The sequence below is a fragment of the Pipistrellus kuhlii genome, unplaced genomic scaffold (assembly GCF_014108245.1).
Source record: "Pipistrellus kuhlii isolate mPipKuh1 unplaced genomic scaffold, mPipKuh1.p scaffold_m20_p_17, whole genome shotgun sequence".
NCBI lineage: Eukaryota > Metazoa > Chordata > Mammalia > Chiroptera > Vespertilionidae > Pipistrellus > Pipistrellus kuhlii.
In genome coordinates, this window is record NW_023425482.1 from 19,553,922 (window position 1) to 19,569,279 (window position 15,358).

The 15,358-nt window shown below is 41.4% G+C and overlaps 1 protein-coding gene and 1 pseudogene across 1 annotated transcript in view; one reads left to right on the forward strand and one right to left on the reverse strand.

Moving 5' to 3' along the window:
- LOC118720516 (cytochrome b5 type B) overlaps positions 1-14,310 on the reverse strand; it is a 28,465-nt gene extending 14,155 nt beyond the window's left edge. Inside the window, exons 1-3 of the mRNA XM_036440526.2 lie at positions 14,054-14,310; positions 1,988-2,116; positions 1,474-1,503 (exon numbers count right to left, since the gene is read on the reverse strand). Coding sequence (XP_036296419.1) covers positions 1,474-1,503; positions 1,988-2,116; positions 14,054-14,215 — 321 coding nt within the window. The 5' untranslated portion in view covers positions 14,216-14,310. The remainder of the gene's footprint in view (positions 1-1,473; positions 1,504-1,987; positions 2,117-14,053) is intronic.
- Positions 2,295-6,330, forward strand: LOC118720845 (annotated as a pseudogene).
- Positions 14,311-15,358: the final 1,048 nt, after the last annotated feature.

The following is a 15,358-nucleotide window of genomic DNA, read 5'->3' on the forward strand; positions in this document are numbered from 1 at the left end:
GCAGAGTGAATCATGGCTCCCAGATACAAGGTGCATCTCTTGCACAAATGAATTATTCCTTCAATCAAATGTTGACCTCTGAGAGCAATGTTTCCTGGACATATTCAGTAAACAAAACCAGACTTAGTTCAAATTTTCTCTCTTTTTTTAAAATCCTCATTCAGGGATTTTTTTTTATTGACTTTAGAGAGGAAGGGAGAGAGAAACATGGACTGGTTGCCTCCCACAACCTAGGTATGTGCCCTGACCAGGAATCAAACCCCAAACCTCTTGGTGAATGGGACAATGCTGCAAACCAACTGAGCCACTTGGCGAGCCAACTTTGTTCTTAATTAGAAAAGTGAGGATTCAAGAATGGATGGTACATGTGTTAGGAGGGGAGGGCAAACAAACCAATAGTGCTCACAAAGCACTTAAAGAACCATTTCATCCTCCTTCATAAACAATTCAACAGTTCAGAGTAGCAGAGGATAGCAAGACAGAGAGTTAATTTACACACTCTAATTGCAGGGCAACAGATGGCAGACACTGTCAAGCAATCTCGAGTTGAAAGAATTCTTGTGTCTAGGCCAACTTTAATTGCAGTGTCAAACATGTTCAATAACTCCAGCTCAATGAGGAAAGGGAAGCAAGAAGGTAGAAAGGGGAAAAGGAGAAGGAGCATCACTACCATGATGTTCCAGGCAGCTACTTTAAACTGCTGCCCCGTCCCTTTAAAGCAGAGTACAGTGTAATAGCTATCTATCTGAAGGACAGAAATCAAGGAAGATTGTGAGAAAACACAGGAGGTGAACCACCCAGATGCGGGAAGCAAAAAAGGCTTTGTATTTTCCTCCTGTTACATTGTGCAGTGCACATTAAGGTTTTCAAATATTTAATCTTTTGTTTTTGCTGTATCACTGAGTAAATGGGAACAGTTAGGCCCATCTGATACTCCATGGTAAAAGGATTACATTTGGGAAACAGGGACAGAAAGGCCTGTTCTATTCAATTACTTCCGTCTACAACTCTTTCTAAGACTTCAAGGGGAAAAATCAACTTTCCAATACAATGTAAGAATAAATTATTTTCTACAACAGAATTCATAAACTAATTTCTTTCAAAACCATATAGGGCATGGTGTTAGTTTCAATTTTTTTAAAAAATTAAATAGAAACATGAACAAATATTTCCTACTGTTCAAGACTCAGCTATTCTTTTTTCCTGAGATGGCACTGAGTCCAAATTCCTGAAAAATAGGATTTTTGCTTGAGGGAAAAGTAAACACTTTCTTATTAAATTTTTTTTTAAAGCAATTCTATGTAAGTAGAAATATAAAGATTTGTGGGGGGTGGCAGCATAAGTGGGGGGTTGGGGGATTTGAATGGGGGGTTGAGGACAAATATGTGATACCTTAATCAATAAAGAAATTTTTAAAAAAAGAAAAGAAATATAAAGACTTGAAATACACAAGAGAAACAGAGGACTTCTTACCTTGCTACCACTTTCAGGTTTAAGGTCATTCTGTTAAAAGAGGAAAACAAATAGTCCTTTAAGACATATCCCAATGAATGTTCACATGTGCTTGTTTCTAACCTTGGGTCATGAAACTACATTCTGATGGAAATGCATTCCCTGAGAGACATCAGGGTCTGCACAAGGGTATGCCTGGTTCTGAGCAGATCGAGGTCTCTTGTTAGAATGGTATGGGTTAAAAAGTCCAGTTACCACCTTTAGAAAGAGCACCCAAACCACTATATTACTAAGTAGAGATGTTGTTAACTACATTACAAAAACCAGTCCATCGATTAAACAAAGACATCCAAAGTCAGTTTCCTTGGCTTTCCAGAGATAATGCACGTGCTGCTTTGCAAACAAGACGCTGTATGGCTGCAGTGAGGCCAGGCCATTCTGGAGGACAGTTAGCCTGAGTTGAATGCATGTCCATTGTGCTGTGGCTGTTCAGAGCTCTCCTCCCCATCAGCACTCCTGCCCAGTGGGTTCTTACCGGATGCACATCGCCGATGTAGTACTGCTTGAGCATTTCTCTGGCGTCAGAGGAGTGGCCTACGTCTTCGAAGCTCTCACTTGCATCCGCGCCGGCTTGTTCCAGCAGAACCTCTTCTCCGCCAGGATGCTACAAGGGAAAGAGAGTTACTGAACAGAGGGCTCTCTGAGAAGCAAACCAATAAAAGTTACTTTCCTCTCCCCCCCTTCCCTTCTCTCCCTTTAATGGAACCAGTCAACACTGTATGCCGCCTGATAGGATGCAATGGGAAGAACACAGCATTACTTCCATGATATTTTGAGCAAAAATGCACATTATGGGTGTAACTGTGAGGAAACCTAGGATAATTGCCAACTGCTAGTCTTCGAAACAATCGACTTTTGATCTCCAAAAATATCAAGGCCATAAAAGCTGAGGAAAGGCTGAAGAACTGTTCCAGACCAAAGGAGCTAGAGACAAAATAACTGGGAAGGTGTGTGCTCCTGGGTAGGTTTCTTTTGCCAACATTACTGAGATACTACAGAAACCTGAATGGAAACTCGGGGCAAAAAATCTATGAAATCCTTTTACTGTATTCTTGCAACTTTTCTGTAAGTTTGAAATAGTTTTAAAACAAAAAGTTAAAATAAATAAGTAGTACCAAAATAAGTGCCTCTATATCTAGAAAGATTCTATCTATATCTTGCTGAGGCCGGTTTGGCTCAGCGGTAGAGCGTCGGTCTGCGGACTGAAGGGTCCCAGGTTCGATTCCGGTCAAGGGCATGTACACTGGTTGCGGGCACATCCCCGGTAGGGGGTGTGCAAGAGGCAGCTGGTCGATGTTTCTCTCTCATCGACGTTCTCATTCTCTCTCATCATCTAGCTCTCTCTCTCTCTCCCTTCCTCTCTGTAAAAAATCAATTAAATATATATTTTTTAAAAAGATTCTATCTATATCTTATAAGCTATAGCATTACCCTGGACAAGTCAAGAAATGTAGATATCTTAGTTTCCTTATTTGTAAAATGGAAATAATGAGTACCTATCTTAACTACTACTGTAATTAAATGAGATAAGGGTATGAAATACTTTTACTCTAGAAGAGAGTACAATTTGTATTATATTATCATCTGTGATTTTAAAAAGCAGATACATATATGTGTGCATATGCATAAGAATTCCCTGGAAACAAGAACGCGTAGCTGGGAGACAGGGTGGGAGAAAGACTTTATCTACAGATCCTTTTGAAATTGCTTCACCTAGTGAAGTATTACCTTCTCGGAAAATAAATGTTTAAATGTTTTTACTGATTTATTAGAGAGAAAGGGAGAGGGAGAGAGAAATATCAATCACTGCCTCCTGCTCGTTCCCTGCCAGGGGTCCCAGCCTGCAACCTGGGCACGTGTCCTGAAAGAGAATTAAACGGCGACCTTGTAGTGCACAGGACAACTCTCAACCCACTGAGCTACACCAGCCAGGACCAGAAAATAAATATTTTTTTAAAAGTTAGATTTGGATATGAGGGCAATAAAAAAAAAAATAAAAAAAGAATTATAAAAGTTAGATTTGGCACAGTCCCTGACCTAAAGTAAAGATTCAATAAACATTTACTTACAACTAGCAAATTATTTGACATATCTAAAATTGTATTTTTGAATTCTCAAGTAGTTTCTTTTTATAACCTATTAAGCAGGACTAATATGATCATCCCTGTCTTAAAAATGAATTCAGCTGAAACATAAATGTAAGTGTAACTTCCCAGGTATAGTCACTTGCCTATGAACTCCCTAATGATAAGAATTACTTCCACTTTGTCTCCTAAGGGTCTCCAGCCAGTGGGCTGGTCTCCCATCCCAGCATTTAAGCTTGCTGTTTTAGAGTAGAGGGGGCCCGAGTTAGATAGCCACCACTCATCTGACAGTGTATATGAAACCTCTCAGCTGTATTAAACTATTTGTTTTGGAATTGTGTCCCAGTTTGCTCTGTATACCTAAACTATGAAAGATATCTTTTCTTCATAAAATAACCCAACTTATTATGTTGCTTTTCAGAGTAAAAGGATAGCAAAACTTATTAGTGGCTTGAAATATTTCAAGGAATGATTAAATTTATGACTTCCAACACAGTTCTTTCTATGATAAAATATTCATTTTCAACAATCTCTCACCACTTATAAACAAATACTACAACAGAAATAATTGTAATTAACATTTTTTTAGTGTGCAATACTCATTTTTCCCATATATCCATTCAATCTTTTCAAGCATTAGCCGAGACCGGTTTAGCTCAATGGATAGAGCGTCGGCTTGAGGACTGAAGAGTCCCAGGTTCGATTCTGGTCAAGGGCATGTACCTTGGTTGCGGGCACATCCCCAGTAGGGGGTGTACAGGAGGCAGCTGATCGATGACTCTTTCTCATCGATGTTTCTAACTCTCTATCTCCCTCCCTTCCTCTCTGTACAAAATCAATAAAATATATATTTTTTTAAAAACAATCTTTTCAAGCATTAGTCCATAAATATTATTAGTACTTACTATTTTTTTATATGTATTTTTATTGATTTCAGAGAGGAAGGGAGAGGGAGAGATAGAATCATCTATGATGAGAGGGAATCATTGATCAACTGCCTCTTGAACGATCTCCACTGGGGCTTGAGCTCCCAACCCGGGCATGTCCCCTGACTGGGAATCAAACTGCAACCCCCTAGTTCCATGGTTGGCAAACTGCGGCTCTCGAGCCACATGCAGCTCTTTGGCCCCTTGAATGTGGCTCTTCCACAAAATACCACAGCCTGGGCGAGTCCATTTTAAAGAAGCGGCATTAGAAGTCTAAGTTTTAAAATTTTAACTCTCAAAATAAATTTCAATCACTGTGCTGTTGATATCTGGCTCTGTGGACTAATGAGTTTGCCGACCACCCCCCTAGTTCATAGGCTGATGCTCAACCACTGAGCCACGCCAGCCAGTGGTACTTACTATTTTATGTACTAGGCAATGATAAAGGTTTTTGTGTTTTTACAAAAGTGAATTCATACAGTATATACTGTTCTATAGCCTACATTTTTCAATGAGGCCAGGGGTCAGTGTGGTCCAAAAAGCCCTACATTTTTAATACTAGCTCCCAACTGTGGTCTTAATACTGACGGTTTGGAACAGGCGAAGATTTCAAGGAATGCTTGGTTTCTGTTTCAGAATTCTATAAACTTCAGATGCTCTTGTTTTAATTCAAATGGCATTCCAGGTGGAGGCAGTGCAGGAGACCAGAGCCCCAGGCCTGTCCAGGCTGCGGGGTCGGAGAAGGCCCTGAGAAGAATGGGGGGGCGGGGGGGAGTAGCCCTGGGGCCCCCGCCTAGCTGGCTCTCAGTGAAGACCATAGTGGGAACTCCTGGTCTATTCCATCATCAGGCTCAGGGTGGTCCTGCCCATTTTTATCACCACCTTTGTGCGAATGATCCACCACTGTGTGTCCACCCTGCTGCAGAGTAATGAGCAGCTCACTCAGAAGCAGGGATCTGACAGTTAAGTCCTAATTCAAAGCAAGTTAGGTAAAATGGGAAATTATATTCCCAAGCAGTCCTTCTTCACATGAGAATATTACTTCAACAACCCAGAAGACAGATTTTACAAAAAATAAAATAGTGGGGAAACAGACCACCTTCTCCTATGAGTGATCCCACTATGCTCACTGACATGAAAGGGAATTAACAAATGTTCTCCTCATGATCCTTTTTAAAAAATATATATTTTATTGATTTTTTTTATAGAGAGAAAGAGAGAGGGATAGTTAGAAACATCGATGAGAGAGAAACATCGATCAGCTGCCTCCTGCACACCCCCTACTGGGGATGTGTCCGCAACCGAGGTACATGCCTTTGACTGGAATCGAATCTGGGACCTTTCAGTCCGCAGGCTGACACTCTATCCACTGAGCCAAACCAGTTTTGGCCTCATGATTCTTATATTGGAAAATGGATCAACTAGACATTCTCAAGCTTTGTTACAACCAAAGTCATATTTCCACTGACCCTATTTTAAGTCTATGCTACAGAAAGGAATCAAACTGCTCACATTAACTGCATCCTGGTACTTCTGCTATGTATTTGGGCTTCAGAGCATTTACTCTCTCTGGTTCTGGGTCAAGATAATGCCAATGACCCATCAGAAATGATGCAGGAGCAATGACTGGAGCACTCATGGTCATGCATGCAGCAGACACCAACAAAACTTTCAAGGCTAAGTGGGAAGTTTTGGAGCTCATGGTCAAAGATCTCCACTCTGAAAGCATGTTCAGATAGGAATTACAGATCTCTGTTATTAAGACCAAACAGGGATTAGCTCTGCTGGGAACTTGGAGTAGCCCTTGACCTCCTACCTTTTGTTGGAGCTGGAGCCTCTCAGAATAAAGAGAATGCGTGAGCTGGTGGGCATGCAGCAAGGATCCTTCTTGTCTGAGCTGGGCTCTCCTTTATGTTTGAAATTAGAGGAAATGAGGATTATGTGCTGGGTGGCATATAGGAAAAGGGCCATTTTTTAAATGCTTTAAAATTTCTCTCTGCCCTAGCCGATTTGGCTCAGTGGATAGAGTGTCAGCCTGCAGACTGAAGGGTCCAGGGTTCAATTCCAGTCAAGGGCACATGCCCAGAGTTGAGGGCACGATCCCCAGTGTGGGGCATGCAAGAGGCAGCCAATCAATAATCTCTCTCATCATCGATGTTTCTATATCTCTCTTTCCCCCTCCCTTCCTCTCTGAAATCAATAAAAAACGTATTTTAAAAAAGTAAATTAAAATACATAAATATATAAATAAAGAAAATTTCTTTCTGGTGACTGTAAAAATAAAAGGCAAAGAGTAAAATTCAAGTAATGATAATATCTAAAATCTTAGCAAAAACTCAATCTTTGGAAGAAACATTTTCAATTGTAGTTAATTACCATGTGCAATCAACGCTTGTTTTCTTGAGATGTAAACCCCCCATACAATTTTTTAGCTGGTATCTTTATAACTTCCTCTACAACAGTAATAACTTTCATTAATGAAAACTTAAAAACTATGTATGAGCAAACAAGACTCCCTATATTGTTCATTTTGAGATTACAGAATGACAAAAGGACAAATGTGTCAAACTTTACTCAAATAGACTCTTTTCCAGAGTGACAGATTTTGCAAACATTCTCTCTCCTAATACTGAGCAGGGGAAATCAATGACCCTGAGACACTGCTGGGTTCTCAAGTACCTTCTGAATGACCAAAGATGGGTTAAACAATGACTATTTAATGCCACTAAGCAATGAGAGGTTCTTGATCTGGAGTTGGGAATACAGCAAATCCACTGGGGGGAGTGGGGGAATCAATGGTTCTGTATTGTCTATAGCCACTCAATAACTAAAGATCCAGTTATTCTGGATAAGAGAGTTTATGTATCATTATAAAAGGGGAGGAAGGGCACTTGGCTGTATGGCTCAGTGATTGAGCATCAACCCATGAACCAAGAGGTCACCAGTTTGAATCTCAATCAGGAAATTTTGAAGAGGACTGGGCAGAGAAAGATGATAAGCCTTGGTAAGAAACAGGAAGAAATGGTAAAGGTTCACAGGTAGGTATTTGCCTTTGGATTAGAAAGAGCCTAGTAGCCCAGCCTGCATGGCTCAGTGGTTGAGTACTGGCCTATGAACCAGGAGGTCACGGTTCAATTCCCAGTCAGGATACATGCCCTGGTTGCGGGCTAGATCCTGGTGTGGAGCATGCAGGAGGCAGCCAATCAATACTCTCTCTCTCTTCCTCACACTCCATCCTGCACCACGATTACTTATACACAGATCTCATCCTCCTTTTAAGTTCAAGGCAGCTAATTCACCTTTACATCTTCACAGCATCTGCTATACTTAGTAAGCACTCAAAAGATGCTGCAGGAAAATGTACTTTATTAATAATAAAAATAACCACTAACATCACTGAGCTCTGTATACCAGCACCATGATAAGTCTTTCTATGCATTATCTAAATTAACTGTCCCAACAACAACCCTGCGGAGCAGATCTATTATCTCCAGTTTACAGGTGGGAGAGGCCTTTCACAGAGCTCATTTGCACAAAGTGACACAACTACTAAGTGGTTAAGCAGGAAACGGAACCAGACACAAACCCCAAAGCCAGCACCCAGCTGTTAGCATTCCATTTCATATATGCAATTCACCAAAATTCTCTTCAAAAGACACTGTTAAGAAAATGAAAAGGCTAAATAGAATATTTAGACTGGAAGAATATATTCGTAATACATATACTCAAAGAACTTGCATCTAGATATATAAAGAACACTTTCAAGTCAATAACGAGAAAACAAACAACCTAATTAAAAAACGGGCAAGACTGAACGGGCACCTTATACAAATGGCCAATCAGCCCTTAACGATACTTAACATTAGTCATCAGTGAAATGCAAGTTAAAACCGTAATTATATGCCAGCACACACCCATGAAAATCACTACAATGGCTAAAAGAAAAGTGACAAATACCCTGTGTCAATGATGTGGAGAAACTAGAAAACTCATACACTGCTGGTGGGAATGTAGCCACTTTGGGGAAAGTTCCTGAAATAGCTTAAAGAGTTAAAACAAAACATATGACCCTGCAATCTCACTCCTAGACATTTACCCAAGAGGGATGAAAACTTATGTCCACCTAAAGGTTTGTACATGAAAGTTCATAGCAGCTTTATTCATAATAGCCAAAAAATGAAAACAACTCAAATGTTAATCAACAGGTTAACAGATAAACAAGTTTTAGAATATCATACAAAATAAAAATTAATAGGGACAAATTGCTGATACATAGACTAAAACAGAGGTAAATCTCACAGATCTATTAAGCAAAAGACACTAGATGCAAAAGAGTGCATAGTTTTCGAGTATTTTAAATCAAATCAATGGCTGTATGAGGACAAAGGTAATACAAATGTTCTATATATTAATTGTGATGATTATTACACAGATGAGATTTTTGTCAAAATTCAGTGAACTTTACATCTAAAAATCTGTACATTTTATTATATGTGCATTAGCTCGCAACAGAATTCACTTGTGGGGGGGGGGGGTAGATAGTAAAATATTACTACCAACCTAAATGTTTCTCAATAGGAGACTGCTTAAATAAATGACAACCCAGACAACAAATCCAGTGAAAAGTAAAAAGTGTTCCAGGGATCGATGTGGAAAGATTCCTGATAGGTACAGTTAAGCAAACAAACAAGGCACAGACCAGTGTGTACGGTACACTACCTTCTGTTTTAAAAAATAAAAAAAGAGTGGGAGGGACTATTTCACTTTTGCTTATAAATACAAAACAAAAACCTGGAGAAAAACAAACAATAGTAGTTTACTTTAGGCAGATGAGAAGGCTTTTCACTGTATATTTGTATGACTTAATTCAAAAATTTTAAAAATCAACCTAAGTTGCAGAAGAAAGGTACTTGGCTCGGATTCCCCTACATCCCATTCCCAATCCTTCCAAATTATATGGAAAATGTGAAAACAGTTGGCTATAAAACAGACCTAATGCGGAAACCGGTTTGGCTCAGTGGTGGAGCATCGGTCTGCGGACTGAAAGGTCCCGGGTTCGATTCCGGTCAAGGGCATGTACATTGGTTGCGGGCACATCCCCAGTGGGGGGTGTGCAAGAGGCAGCTAGTCAATGTTTCTCTCTCATCGACATTTCTAGCTCTCTATCTCTCTCTCCTCCTCTCTGTAAAAAATCAACAAAAAATATATTAAAATAAATAAATAAATAAAATAAAACAGACCTAATACCACCCTAGCTGGCTTGGCTCAGTGCATAAAACATAGACCTGTGGACTGAAGGGTCCTAGGTTCGAATCCGGCCAAGGGCACATGACCAGGTTGTGGGCTAGAGCCCCAATAGGGGGGGGGTGCAGGAGGCAGCCAATCAATGATTCTCTCATCATTGATGTTTCTATCTCTTTCCCTCTCCCTTCCTCTCTGAAATCAATAAAAATATATTTGAGAAAAAAATAAAATAAAACAGACCTAATACCATAAGTCTTCTCCATCTCATCTATTGTAATAGAAACCCTATTCTCCCAGACCTTCAGGCCAAATTCTTTGGTGTCATCTTTGACTCTTTTCTCTCACTCCTTAAGTCCAATGTGTCATTAAATCCTACTGACTCTACCATCATCATCACACATCCAAAATCTGACACTTCTCACCATCCCGGACCAAGCCACCATCTCTTGTCCAGCCTTTTGAATAAGCTGGGATCCTCAATTTCACCTTTGCCCTCCTTCAGTCTCTTTTCAACACCATTCAACCATTAAGTCACATCGTGTCACTCCTCTGCTCCACTGTGGCTTCCCTTCTCAAAACAAAAAGTCAAAATCCTTTCTAAAACCTGCAAAGTTTGTTTTAGAACTTGATCTGCTATCCCCTGATCCTGATGACATCTATTGCTCTCCAGCCACTATAGCCTGCCACACTGCCCCTCAAACACTGAACACATATTCTTACTTCACGCCCTTCGACCTTGCTCCCTCTCTGCCAGGAATGCTCTTCCTGCAGATTTCCACATGGCTAGCTCCTGTTAACTTCTGTTGGCCTTTACTTGAGTCATCTTCTGACCAAAGCCCTCTCTAGCCAGCTTATCTAAAATCTCAGCCCATCATCCTCATACCCTCACCCAACATACACCCACACTCCTCCTCTCTGCTTCATTTTTCTTCTTAGCACTTACCACTACCTGACATAGCATGTGTTTTAGTTACTTACTCTGAGTATTGTCCACTTTCCACAGATTGTAATCTCCATGAAGGCATGTGTGTAATTATCCACTGCTGAACCTTCAGCACTTAGAACAATACCTGGCACCCAGCACACACTTGGTAAGTATGTGAACAGTAAGTGAATGAATGCATAGGCTTGGAATGAACAAGAAAACAAGGGTAGAGACTACAGAAGGGGGAAGTAAAATGGCTAACTGCAGGTAAAGATCTGCAGCTCATGTTTTAAGCAAAGCTTTGGCATACGTGGGATGTCTCTGACTCAATCAGCATGTAGTCAATCAGGTTAGCAACCACTACTCAAGACTGAATTAAAGTTCCCTATAAGCATTGACTATTCCTGAGAAACTTGGGGAAAATAAAACCGCAAATGAAGAACGTTATTACCTACCCATTGTGAACTATGCTTTAACATGTTGCATCCTACAACTGAAACTTATTATGAGGCGTACACCAAAGGACATAGCTAAGGCTAGAAACTTATTTTGAGGCATACACCAAAGGACATAGCTAAGGCTAGAATTCTGAATACCATGTAGACAAGAAAAATCTGAATTTGAATAAACCCATCTAGACAAGATCTATCCAAACCAGACTCAGCTAGTTACTTTGAGGATGAAATCATAAGAAAGTACTTTTGAAAGCACAAAATGCCATACACCATATAAATGAAAGAAGTTACTAAACTTTTTGTTAACTTATTGGTCAGTAGGAAGATTTATAACAATGTCCTTTGGGGGGAAATTGTACATTTTAAATGTTTTTATAGTTTTATGAACCAGGATGTAGAGATTGTCCTCCCTAGGCCCCAAATTTAGAAAAAGAAAAAGTTATTTGCATATTTGCTTCAGAGAAAGAACTAATAGAAAGGAACTTCATGCTCAGTTACAATAAGGTTACATTGGGCAAGAATTCCTTGGAAATCCATCTGGTGCTCAAAATAAAATGATGCAAAACAATATATAACAAAATATATGTATTCAATGGTAAGATATGTACACAGATAATAATTTAATAATATATATCGGGTCTAGTAATAATTAATGTCGTTTTTAACATTCGTTTAAAATCTTGCTTGGCGTTGACTTGTATTGACATAACCTTCAAACACGTGGTATCTACAGAACGTGTGAAGTGCAATTAACAAGTTTTGCTTGAAAAAGTTTGTGTTTGGTTTGGTTTTTGTTGCAAAACTAGGGCTAAGAAGATGGCAGATGAAGAGCATATTCGGCACTGCATGCTTTACGAGTTTCAATTAGGAAGAAAAGCAAGTGAGGCTGCAAAAAACATCTGTAGTGCTCTTGGTCAAGATGCAGTTAGCGCCAGAAAATGCCAGCGTTGGTTTGAGAAATTTCGCGAGGGAAATTTTTCGTTAGATGACAAGAGTGGTCGAGGCCGTGTGTCCAATTTTGATCAAGAAGCTCTTCAAGCTCTTTTGGTGCAAAATCCTCAAATTACCCAACAAGAGCTTGCGACAACTTTAAATTGTTCACAAAAAACAATTTCCAATGAATTGTGTGCACTTGGCAAAGTCCAAAAGTTTGGAAAATGGGTTCCTCATGAGTTGACCCACAACAACCGTAATCAAAGAGTCACAATTTGCAGTTCGCTCCTCTCTCGTCAAAACCGTTTGCCGTTTTTAGAGCAAATTGTTACTGGAGATGAAGAATGGGTGCTGTATGTTAATTTGAAAAGGCGGCCTCAATGGTTGGACAAAAATGAGGCTCCGCAGCCCACGCCAAAACCTGACTTGCATGCGAAAAAAGTGATGTTGTGTGTTTGGTGGATTTTAAAGGAATTCTTCATTATGAACTTTTACCATCTAACCAAACCATTACAAGTGCAGTGTATAGTGCCCAATTGGAAAGGTTAGCCCAAGCTTTAAGAGAAAAAGAACCCGCGCTGATTAATCGGAAGGGCGTAATTCTTCACCACGATAACGCACGACCGCATACTGCAAGAATCACTGCTGAAAAACTGCGCCAGTTGGAATGGGAAGTTCTCCCTCAACCTGCATATTCTCCTGATATTGCCCCTTCCGATTACCATTTGTTTCGTTCTTTGCAAAACTGTCTTCTTGGAAAAAAATTTAATAATGAAGAATGCCTCAAAAATGCATTGACCGAATTTTTTGCATCAAAATCACAAGAATTTTACAACAGAGGGATTAAAAAGTTTCCTGAGCGTTGGGCACAAGTAGTAGAAAACAACAGCAACTATATTGTTGATTAAATTTTGTTGTATTGTTTAAATAAATTCCATTTAAAAAAGGTATCAGAAAACGACATTATTACTAGACCTAATATGTGTGTGTGTGTGTGTGTATATGTGTGTGTGTGTGTGTGTGTGTGTGTGTGTGTGTGTGTGTGTATATATATATATATATATATATATATAATGTATGTATGTATGTTTGTATGTATGTATTATCAAAGCCTCAGGGATTGGGGGCCTGGGGAATGACAGCTGCAAAAGAGCAAAAGGAAACTCTTTAGAGAGGGGTGAAAATGCTGCAATTGAGGTTGTGATTACATGGGTGAATACATTGTCAAAACTTACCGTTTACATGGGCACACTTCATTGAGTGCAGATTACACCCCAATTAACTTAGTTTAAACAAATAAACCTCTCCTGTTCCCTTAAGTTGAAAGGGAAAAAAACAACAACAATCACTCAGTTGGACCCTGATCTCAGAGGACTTGTGTAACATCTAATAGAACACCTTGACAATTTAAGAGGATGACAGAACCTAAGTCAACGGCCAAAGAAAAGGTCAACTCATGACCCTCTGGCCTCAAGGTGAACTCAAGTTATAAAAAATGAGCGCAGCAAATGGAGCAAGGGATAAATCTCAGCTTATCAAACAAATGAAAAATTAAAAAAAATATTACTTCAGAAGTCGGAGTGAAGAGAGCAGAGATTTGGTGCTGGTCAAAATCAGGTCCCTATGGCTCTAGGCTAAGTGGGTGGCCTTTGGAGTCCTCAGTCTGAGACTCAGTAGTTCTTTCTGTAGAATGGGGAGCATAATGGCTGACTTTTAACCTAGCACACGGTGCACGACACACGATAAGCAATGCACGATATTATTTAAGGCACCAGAATTGAGTGACCGGAAATGGGTGCATATTTAAGCCCAATCCCCCCTCAGAGGGTGGTGGCCCCTTTCAAAGGCTTTATCGCCCTCAGGCAGACTTCATTTCCCTCCGACACGCACCCCTGCACCCCTTGCAGCCTGTCCTGGCCCGGCCACCCCTTTACCCCAGCGGCTCCAGGGGCCCCACCACCGCCCGGGCCCCACCTCGTTAAGGAAGCGGGAGATATCGTAGACTCGCCCGTGGATCACCAGCCATATCTCCTTCGGGGTGTTGCGCTTCGCCACCTCCTCCAGACGGTAGTAGGTGACGGGGGTCTCCACCCCTGGCCCTTTCCCGTCGCTGCCGCTCGCTTCCGCGGTCGCCATTAGGCCGGAGATACCCTTTCCTACCCCCACTACCCGGCTTCCGCTGCTAATTTCCTCGAGGTGGACCCTGAGCGCGGCCCTCCCGGGCTTCCGTAGCCAAGACCCAGAAGGCCGTGGGAGGCCTGGCAACAGCCAATCACGTTCCCGCCTACTTCCTGGTTCGTTCTCTTTTAACCAATGAGACGAGGGGTTCTGCTTAAAGTCCCGCCCACTGCCCCGCCCCTGTTCCTCAGGGCGAAGTCCTGGTTCGAGATCCGCCTAGCCAATCAGAGTTGCCCATCCCACTCCAATCTCGCCCGGTGGATGCGGTGATTTCCGAATGGCGCCTAAGGGAGACGTGACAGGTGTCACTCAGGAGAGTCTCCGCATTCCCGTTTCCCTTCCCTTCGCCGGGGATCCCTCCTGAGTCGGGCTAAGCTCGTCCTCCCCTACCACCACCACCACCCCCTCCGCCGTCCCCCCTCTCCCCCGCTCCTGCGCGGCCTGCATTCCAGCCTCGGGTTTGCAGCTTTGCTTTGCAGAGACCTGCAGAATACCGCCTGAGGCTCAGTGTCCTCACCAGTAGAATGGGCGTGATAATTTACAGAAAAATGTGGCCGATGAAGTGAGAGAGTATATCTGCAGAGCTATTGGCACACAGAAAGGAAAAGGCGGTGTGGCTGGCTGGAAGTCTTGGGACTGTCCTAAGGGGTAGGGGGTGGAGTGTATCCCAAGTTTCGGCCACTACGAAGGATGATTTTGTTCTATGTCAGTTATATCTCAATACACCTGGAGGTTGCGTTGATTTTTAAGCGAATTCTTTGGTGATCAGAACACACCTACACTATTTCCGTTTCTACCTGTTCTAAAATAGAGACTGCCTCAGATGTCATGGGCTAGAGGGCCCCAAGCATTTAATAACAAGTGTGGTTAATGCGCAGTGTTATGAGCTAATCATTTTTAGCTGCCATTACCTCTGACAAATTGTTTGTGGTGGAATGTTTCCATCAGGTCACTCCCCCAGACTCTCCACAGTCCACCCCAACCTGTCTGACTAATGTCTTATGGCCATTCCATTTTATAAGCCTCGTGCACCAGCTACCGACTCCTAAACTCACATATGTGGTCATACAGGCCCCTTCACTTAAGACACCTCTTTCCTTC